Source organism: Mirounga leonina, unplaced genomic scaffold, assembly GCF_011800145.1.
Source record: "Mirounga leonina isolate KUSES-001 unplaced genomic scaffold, KU_Mleo_1.0 Mir_91, whole genome shotgun sequence".
In the NCBI taxonomy this organism is placed as follows: Eukaryota; Metazoa; Chordata; class Mammalia; order Carnivora; family Phocidae; genus Mirounga; species Mirounga leonina.
The window spans coordinates 21,241,139-21,250,875 of record NW_023270839.1 but is presented as its reverse complement, the minus strand read 5'-3'; the positions used below and the strand labels follow the sequence as shown (position 1 = coordinate 21,250,875).

Below are 9,737 nucleotides of genomic sequence, written 5' to 3'. Positions count from 1 at the left end.
AAGCTCTGTCCCTCATTTCTGTCCCTTGGCAGGACAGCTCCCTGCAGCTGGGCTGGTGAGGGCAGAGGGTGGGGCTTAGGGCAGTCCCAGAGCCCAGGGTCCTGCTCCTCGAGATGCTGGGCCACTACTCCTCTGGCTACCTTGCTAGGGGGAGATCATGGCTTTTTAGGGTGCCATGCCATCCTTACTGAGGAGGAGGGTGTCTCTGGGTTTCTTCCCTGTCTCAGGTTTACCTTCCAGAGGCTGACAGTGTTTTCTTACCAGAGGAAACAGACATGGTGGAGGCCTGCCAGCCTGTAAAGATGAAAGGTCTTGAAGGTACTGCTCAGTAGGCTGTGGAATCTGGATGAAAAGCCTTGGGGTGCAGAGACTTACTGGTATGGTTCAGTGGACAGATGTGGGCCCGGGTGTCCAGAATTACTGGGAGTGACTTCCAAACTCTTCAACTTGCTAGCTACATCACACTGGTGACTGAGGTCCCTTTTCTGGGCCCTATTTTCCTCCCCGTGATGGGGAAAGGCTCACTACCAGCCTTGCAGGACTGCTCAGAGAGTTAAGTGGACACATACATGTGACGTATCTGGCGCACAGTAGGCTTCAATTGCAGTGAGTCCTGGCACCTGGAACTTGATTGGTTAAGGAGGCCCTGAGAGGGCTGTTAGGTGGGGGAGAGCAGGTAGAGAAGCCCAGGGTGGTACCTAATGAGGAAATTGAAGAGATGTGGAAGGCAAAGATGTTTGGCCCCTGCCAAGTTCCATTTGCTCTAGTCGGGGGGTGGGGGTTACTAGTAGCAAGGGGTGCGGAGATGACTTATGAACAGAAGTGTTACTGAGAAGCAGCCTCTCTAGACGAGACTCCTCACACCTGAGGACCCATCTACTCCCTCCTCAGGCCCCTACTTAAACCAAGACCCAAGCAAGCCCTGTAGCTCCTCGGCTCCTGAGGAGGAGCTGGTGTCTGTCTCCCAGTTGGAGGAGGAGGAGGAGGAGGAGGAGCAGGAGGAGGAGGAGGAGGAGGATCTGGATCCAGATCTAGCCCCAGAGCCAGAGGAGGAGGAGGAGGAAGAAGAGGTGGAGGAGGAAGAGCATGATCTCGGGGATCCAGCTGTCCTCAGTGCTATCCATAACACCCAGGTACTAGGGCAGGAGCGGGTGGGGGGACAGTTGGCCGGAACACACTGCAGCTCACAGACCTTCTCTTCTCCACTCCTTTCTAGTCCATCGCCTTAACCGTTGGGCCATGACTACACGTCCTCCACACCTGTCTCAGATAGGTTCTGGGTTAACACTTTCTATTTCAGGCTTGAACCTGAGTAGGGACTCTTTCCTTCCTTCCCTCTTTCTTCCTATCTCTCACTTAGTTTCTGATGCTGTCTTCACCTTACAAACCAGGTCCTAGCAGGGTTGTGCATAGCCCATAGGTGCTGGTTGAACTCCTGGTACTGAAGGTGAGTCACCCTTGGCCCTGGGCCCCTGTGTCTCAGCAGTTCATTCCTGGTATTTATTCCCTTGGATTCCCACAACCAGTGGAGAGAGACAAGGATTCCTACATAGAAATGAAATCATGGGGTGCCTGGGTGGCTCAGTTGGTAAACGTCTGCCTTGGGCTCAGATCTTGATCCAGGGTCCTGGGATTGAGCCCCACGTCTGTTACTCAGGCTCCCTGCTCAGCGGGGAGGCTGCTTCTCCCTCTCCCTCAGCCTGCTGCTCCCCCTGCTTGTGCTCTGTCAAACAAATAACCTTAAAAAAAGAAATGAAATCACTCAGTCTCCCTCAACCTATTCCTGAGATACCAGTCTTGCTTCCCCTCAGAGGAAGCAGGGAGGTCCCAACCCAGTTGATTTTTTATTACAAGGGAGGGCCAGGCTACCACTGTCTTGAATATTTGAAGTGGTTGGCCTTCCTGCACTCCGCACCCAATGGACACTGATGACTGAAGAAGACCCCTCAGGGGCTCATTCAAGCCTGTTTTCCTCCCTCCCATTCCAGAGAGGCCTTCTCAACTCCTCTGGAATCAAGGCCTCTGGTGTGCTGGGGATGTCCCCTGCTTCCTTGCACTTTCTGTGGCAGGTGAGTCACTTCAATCTCTATCCTGTGAGAAAGTAATGGTATGTAGAGAAGGAGCATGTGGAGTGTCCCTTTGTCTGCTCTTGACCTTGCTCTGGCGATGAAGCACCCCAAGTGAGGTGTAGGTATGGGAGGTGGGAGACACCCATAATGTAGTGATGCTTGGTAAATGACCAAGGTGGTCCTGGGACAACTGGCTGTCGGTATGAAAAGGACAAACTAGAGCCCTACTTCCATCTCCCTACATTTCAGCAGATGAGCAGCATGGAGCTTAGGGCTAGAAAGAGCAGCTGCCCTTAATTAACTGTATAATGAGAACAGGAATTGCAGGAAATCCTGCAGGGAGAATGAGAAGATAATTGCAGCTCTGAGGAGGGCTTCAGAGGAGTCCACAAACAGGCAGACAAGCATTGCCCCAGTGGCTGAAGGCACAAGAGCCTGAAAAAAAAGACTATCACAGAGAGGAGAGAGAGAGAGAGAGAAACAGGTGTTGACTCACCAGACTGGAAAGGCACATGCCCCCACATTGTCAGGGACTGAAGAGCTGTTCCGAGGAGGTGACAAACTCTGTTGGGTGAGGTTCTTATGGGAGAAAAGGCAGGTGAGAATGTAAAGGTGGGAGGAGGCCCATGTGGCAACGGAGCAGCATTCTGTTGGTGGAGTTGCCCTTTTCCCAGACCTCTGAATTCCATTCTCAGACGCTGGACTACCTCTCTCCAGTTCCTTTCCGGACTACCTTTCCCAGTGCCAGCTCTCCAGCACGGCACTTTGGACCTCGACTTCTCTCGCCAGACCCAACTCTCTTCTGCAGCCTGCCAACCTCCTGGCCCCCTAGTTTCAGGTACTGGCTTGGGGCACCGGGCCCCCCAGCATCTTCCCCAGACTGAGCTCTTCTCTGGAGGTTTCAGGACGTAGCGGCTGAGGAGGGATGGGGGCCGCCTACCAGCTGCCACAGAAAAACACCTACAGAAACCTAGTCAGAGAAGTGTGCAGTGGAGCCCAGTCCCTTCTCCCCCATAGAGAAGGAAGTGGAGGCCCAGGGGGACTAAAAAGAACTTACTTGAGGTTAGCTGGCATGGCAGAACTGAGATTAGGACTCGGAACTCCCAACAACCAGGCCAAATGGGTCTCTACTGTGTCAAGATTTCCTGCAGCCAAATTGCAGGAAAATATATCCCAGAGGGGAATGTGAGCCCTGCTGAGCTGGGGTTGTGCTGTTTCCTGTGGCTGACTTTGGGGAGGCACACGGACAGGTAGGGTTGCCTTAGATGCCCAGCTGAGCTTACTAGAGGCTAACTGGTTGGAAGGGTAGGGAGTTGAGTGCTTTCTTTGACCCAGCCCAAGTTTCTTTCTAAGTCTCCCTAGTCATCTGACCCAGCTCCACCCTCAGCACCAACGGATCCTGCAGCTGCAGCAACATAGTCGAACACCAAGGTAAAGCCTCGACGAGCAGCAGGGTTGAGGGCAGCTCACTTGCATGCTGGGTATCCCCATGTGATGGGGTGTCTCCCCAAAGCCCCTGCACAAATAAGACTCTCCCCGTGTTGCCCACCTCTGTACTCTGTTCCTTCCCTCCTTGCTCACCACTCCTTGGGAAGCTCACTGTGCGGGGGTAGGTAGGTCTCAAGGAATGTACCCTTCTGGCTTGAAGTCCCCCAGCCAAGAAGCCTTGGTCTCAGCAGCCAGACCCCTATGTTAACCTCATGACACGAAAAGAGAAAGACTGGGTGATAAAAGTACAGATGGTTCAGCTGCAGAGTGAGAACCCCCACCTGGATGACTACTACTATCAGGTGAGCCCCAGGTGCTCTTCTGACCTTAGCGTCAGATGGGCCTGGACTCCATGGGCCCTCTTGGATCATCTCTCCAGCTCGTAGGGGCCATGTCCAGTCAGGTGGGAGGGGCAATCACTACAGGATAGGGGCCATAATTCTAAAATTGACATCCCAAGATCCTTCCCCTCTATTCTGCTACACCTCAGACAAATGGGATTATTTACAATTCCCGCAAACACTGAGGTTTTGTCTTCATCCTTTGCCAAGAATTTCCCTTCCTCAGCCTTGAAATATGGACTTTTCCACTTTTGTATTCTTCTGTGGGTCTTAGAAATGTTGTAAGTATTCATCTGCTTTTTGCTTTTTTTAGATAGGAAATACATGAATTTTATAAATAATGGGATTCAACTTGTTGAATAAATGCCGGCAGACGTTTTAACTCCTTACACTCTTCTCCCTGCCTTTTATTTGTGAGGCAAGCTTTGCTTATGGGTTTTTGGGTTGTCTAATGCTGTGTTCCACTTTGTTTTCAACCTCCGTGAGCCCCCTACCAACGTTCCCACCTTTATCTCCTTCCTATTTAGACTAATTTCTTCCTCTCTTTCCACGATGCTTCAAAAACTCTTTCTCCCCAGGTCACTGAAAGTGAAATATTTTTCAACTCTTGATTTTTTTGGCACTGCTCCTAAATGAAGGAGCTTTATCTAAATCCTTGTTTGACTCAGTAGTTTTACTTTAGCTTGGGATTTTACAGATTTCTTTAAGAAGCCCTCAGAGCTGCTGAGCCATTCTTCAGAAGCCTAAAACTGGCCTAGAGTGCTATTAGCTACTGGCCAATTGACAGTAGTAGTATCTCTGTACTGCAAGCTGCTGATGGTCTTCATGCCATCAGATAACTCTGATTTTTGGAAAGCACAGGTAGGATCACAAAACTAAAAGGGGGAACAGAGAGGAAAGGTGTGCAGTATGTATCCAAGGAAGAAGGAATTCAAGAAGGTTGCAGATGCTGACATGGGTTTGCTTCCTGGCTCTCCACTTGGCTCTCTGCCTTTTCATCAGATCTGGTGGTGGTGCCTAGCTCTTCAAGTACTCGGTACAGAGACCCCCAAGCCAGATGTCATGAGGCCCGGGGTACTCAAGGTGCTTCAGAGTGGTTGGCAGAAGGGCCTAAGGGGCCAGGATCCTTTCTGGAATGAATGCTGTAGGAAAGGGTGTATTAAGAAGTTGCACTTGAGAACTTTAATTCTAAGTTCAGAAGATGAGGATACATTTTTCTATCCCGTGGACTCTCAGGAATATTATCAGAAACTAGAGAAGAAGCAGACAGATGAAGAGCTACTTGGGCGAAGGAGCAAGGTTGAATCCCTCAAGCTGGTAACACCTTACATTCAGAAGGCAGAGGCTTATGAGTCAGGTAGGACCAGGGCTGACCTGCTGGGTTGGGATGGACATCTGGATGGACTGAGTGTGGAAAGGGGAGGGGAACATGCTTGTCCTGACTCCTTTTTGTGCAGTGGTTCGAATCGAGGGTTCCCTGGGCCAGGTAGCTGTATCGACGTGTTTTAGCCCTCGCCGCGCTATTGATGCTGTGCCCCATGGATCCCAAGAGCAGGTAGAAATGCTATCTTCCCACAACCTTTTTTTTTTTTTTTTTTTTTTTTTAAGATCTGATCTATTTATTTGTTGGGGAGAGAGAGAGAGCGAGCACAAGCTGGGTGAGCAGCAAGGAGAGGCAGAAGCAGGCTCCCTGGTGAGCAAGGAGTCTGACGCAGGACTCGATCCTGGGATCATGACGCGAGCTGAAGGCAGACACTTAACCGACTGAGCCACCCAGGTGTCCCTTCCACAACCCTTTTTATCTCCCCTGTTTTGGAGAAAGGACAGGGGCACTCTCTTGCTTGAGATCAGATTGTGACTTAAGAGTGAGAACGAAGTGTGGTCAGACTTTGTGTTAGCCTTTCCAGCTCCATTTCTGGCTCACCTGAGGCCTGGTGCTACTGCTATAAAGGTGTGGCTGACAGCCTGGGACTCTCTCCTAGGAGCTAGGAGCTGCAAGCAGTCAGAGGTTTCAGGTATTGTCCCGGATTGAGAAGGTGAGATATCAACTCCTTAAGGATGAGTTCCTAATTTACCCTTGGAAATGGAATGTTGCTCAAATTGACCTCTTCTTTTCCCACCTTCGAATTCCCAGATGTTTCTTCAGTTACTAGAGATAGAGGAGGCCCAGAAGGATGGGCCACCACAGCCATGCTACTCTGAACAGCAGAGCAACCATGTCGAGAAGCTCTTCCAGGCCTTAAAGACCCAGGAGCAGAATAATCTGGAGTGAGTGTGGGAGGGTCACACCTCCAGCCCAGAAAGGGAAAGATGAGCAAACACATGAGCTTTCCTTCTGCCCCTCCTTTCTGGCATGTAGCCAGAGCCCTCTATGCAGAGCCCTGAAAATGTTCTCCTTTCTCACATGTAGGGAGGCAGCAGATGGCTTCCTGCAGGTGCTCTCCGTGAGGAAGGGGAAAGCTCTAGTGGCAAGGCTGCTCCCTTTCCTGCCCCAGCATCGAGCTGTTAGCCTTCTTCTGGCTATCACCCACCACTTGCCCCTCCTAGTCAGGAGGGATGTAGCTGATCAGGTACTGTGGCATTGAGGAGAGAAGAGGATGGTTTTGTGGATGGGTTAGGGACCCCTCCTCTCCATTCTCTGTCCCCCACCCCGAGAGATGCCCAAGAAAGTGTTGGGCAGGGAGAGGTACCAAACCTGACACCCTCAGTTGAGGAGGTTACAGAACCAACTACTACAGTAACAACCGATCATCTTGAGGTACAATGACCAAAAAACACAGGCATGTGGTTGCACAGGTGTGAGTGGGCTGTGGAGGTTTGAGAAGATAAAGACTCCTTGAGAAGTGCTGAGCCCCATATCTACCCTTCTTAGGGAAGGCCTCCTAGATAAGTGGGTATTGAAGGACCAGTATTAAGGTTGGAGAGACCTCAATGGTGATAGGCTTAGTTAAGTAACCTGACTAGGAAAGTACCCAAAACAGGTCATCAAGAAAAGGGGGTAGAGGCAAAGTAGGAGGAGGTGAAGTTGTAGTGGAGTCTGAGAGAGGCACTTACTGACCTTCTTGCAGGCTCTACAATTGTTATTCAAGCCTCTGGGCAAATGTATCCATCACTTGACCTTCCATGAACTCCTCCAAGGACTTCAGGGACTCATGCTGTTTCCACCTGGCTCCTCAGAGCGGCCGATCACTCTGGTGCTTCAGAACCAGGTAGCATAGTGGGGAGGCTTTTCTCTTTCCACAGATGGCCTCCAGTTGGTATCCCTGGCAAGGAAGAAGCAAAGGAATGTTACCTCTCCATCTTCTCTGCAGTGCTTCTCCATGTCTAGTGAGCACTAGAATCACCTGGAGAGTTCCTTGGTCACACTCCGAGAGAGTCTCATTTAGTAGACCTGGGGTGTGGCCCATGCATTTGCTTTTCTAAAAGCCTCCCTGAAGATGGTCCTGATTGGGGACCTCTCGAGCAGAGGTCACCAAACTTTTTTGATGGTGTATCCCTCTTAGTAAAAAGTTCTGAACCCTATCACCCATGTGCTTGTCTAGAAGTCCTATACATATAACACTACACTAAATACATAATAAATACAAGATAGAAAATTTTAAATGCAGAGACTTTAGATGTGAAAGTTCTGGTATCTTTTAATACCCCAATGGATTATTTTGTGAACCCCTTTCTGAAGATCTTTGCTTAAAGCAATGCTGCTTTCAGTGGGGTCCACAAACTACTTGCATCAGATTCCTGAGTCTATTCCTCATCTATAGATGGACTCCTGAGAGTAAGACCCACAAGTGTGCATTTAATCAACTCTCCACAAGGATCTTTTGGAAAGTTCAGAGCAGTGATTTCCTTTGAAAGGTCTGAGCGTTCTTTGGCCAGTCATTGTAAAATCTGACAGTTTGACCAGTGTTGAACTCCATTTTTACATGGGAAGCTGCCCTTTTAGTTGGGAAAATAGCAGAGCCAGGAAAGCACTGAATGCCTCTGGTGAACTCCTTTTACCTTGCATACTGTCTCACTTGCAGTTTGGAATATCTTTGCTCTATGCCCTACTGAGTCATGGGGAGCAGCTGGTATCTCTGGAGTCTTCCCTCGAGGAGCCCAACAGTGATCATACAGCTTGGTAAGATCTTAAAGGCCTTGTAAATATACTATTTCAGTGCCCCTGGCATGTATAGGCCGAGCCAGGTGAGATATTACCTGAGTAGTATATTCAAGTATTGGGAAGGAAGTTGGACAGAGAAGAGAAAAATATCAGAGTTACAACTGTTCTCCCTTTTCATTTTTTTTCCTTTTTCTATAGTGCCCTAGAGTGCTGGTTTCCCATGGAAGGCAGTAAAACAATGATTAAGGGGACAAGGTTTAGGGTCAAACAGACCCAAGTTGGAATTCTGCCTTTGTCACTTACCAGCACTGCAACTTTCAGATATGTTACTTCCCTTCTTTAAGCCTGTTACTTCATTTATAACCTAGGGATAATGATAATAACCAGAGTTCTTAAGGAGGATATGTAAAACACTAAGCATTGCCTGACACATACAAAATATGCAAACGTTCTCTTAACTGTTACAAGCACAGAGGGTGATAGTGGTGGTGGTAAAATAATTAGGAACCTTGGCCTTGAGTCTATTTCCTGCATAGATACAAAGACTCTGATGTTTTTCTGTCTTCTCTGCCCTCCAGGACCGACATGGTGGTTCTGATTGCCTGGGAGATAGCCCAAATGCCAACAGCCTCTCTGGCAGAACCCCTAGCCTTCCCCAGCAACCTTCTTCCTCTGTTCTGTCACCATGTGGACAAACCATTGGTACAGCACCTGGAGGCTAGGATGGAGTAAGCGATGGCAGAAACGAGGTCATAGCCCCTTGTTCAAGCACTATCTAAGTTCTGTCATTTAGTTCTTTTAACCCAAGAGTATGGAGGATAATTTGTATTTAGAAGTAGTTTTAGACACTCTAACATTTACCCAGTAACCAGTCTGCCCGGGTTAGGATTCTGAAGCCTATTTCTTCAGCCAAACCTTTTAATTTATTCCCAGATGCTTTGCTCATTTATCATGCCAAGCTACTTAAGGGCAAGGATTTATATGAGAAGCTGAATTGTTGTTCATTGTTAATTTAAGAAATATTTGAGGGACAACTAATCTAAGACAAAAGCATGAGCAACAGGAAGGTAACTACTGTCCTCAGAATTTACCAGCTGCTGGAAGGGGTCAGATAGTAATCAAGTCACACACATACTTTAGAAAATAGGCTTATTTACAGTTAAAAATCTGTTCTTTGTAGGCTTGCTTGGGTCTACTGGTCCAGTTGTTCTGAAATATGTATACATGGGAAAAGTTTAATCATCAGATACTACCTGTATGGGCTAGGTCTACAGGATCCAGAGAGTCTGAGGACATTTCTTATGCCTTGATATATTGGGCATGACATAATAAGGTATAATTAAAGAGATAATAAAATGATGTGTTGAAACTTGTCATAAGTTAGGAGGTATAATGAAAGTCATTTTCTTATGTGTGAATGCCCCCAAAATGCCCTTAATAAAAGGGATAAGGCCTTGTTATGTCTAACAAAAGTATGACCTTGGAAATTTCTTCACTGCTGACCTTTTTTTTTTTTTTTATATAAAGAGAGTAGCTAAGCTAATAGGGTTGGCTATAAATATCCCCCCTGGGATATGAAATGTTTGGTTTAAGTTGACAAACAAGGTCATGTATTCATCAATCCCCGGAGTCCCTTTTAGGAACCTGGCACGGTTTTAGGTGGTAGGGTAACAGTGAGCAGTGAAAACTCCCTATTGTTCTGAAGCTTACATTCTGGCTAGACAGGGACTGATGGAA

The 9,737-nt window shown here is 48.2% G+C and overlaps 1 protein-coding gene across 1 annotated transcript; it reads left to right on the top strand.

The window, feature by feature from the left end:
• The first annotated feature begins 275 nt into the window (after window positions 1–275).
• On the top strand, window positions 276–8,859 carry PATL2 (PAT1 homolog 2). The gene is made up of 14 exons (XM_034994606.1): window positions 276–318; window positions 892–1,133; window positions 1,989–2,069; window positions 2,765–2,907; window positions 3,432–3,500; window positions 3,718–3,859; window positions 5,135–5,255; window positions 5,356–5,453; window positions 5,881–5,934; window positions 6,033–6,166; window positions 6,309–6,468; window positions 6,967–7,107; window positions 7,921–8,018; window positions 8,579–8,859. Exons 1-14 carry the CDS (start codon window positions 276–278, stop codon window positions 8,730–8,732), a joined length of 1,680 nt encoding a protein of 559 aa, XP_034850497.1. The 3' UTR covers window positions 8,733–8,859.
• Window positions 8,860–9,737: the final 878 nt, after the last annotated feature.

Bases quoted from the DNA above. Each gene is read 5' to 3' on its own strand.
- PATL2 (XM_034994606.1), top strand. From the start codon at position 276: ATGGTGGAGGCCTGCCAGCCTGTAAAGATGAAAGGTCTTGAAG. The intron at 1,134-1,988 runs GTACTAGGGCAG...CTCCCATTCCAG, and splicing joins GTGCTATCCATAACACCCAG to AGAGGCCTTCTCAACTCCTC. The intron at 5,935-6,032 runs GTGAGATATCAA...TCGAATTCCCAG, and splicing joins TATTGTCCCGGATTGAGAAG to ATGTTTCTTCAGTTACTAGA.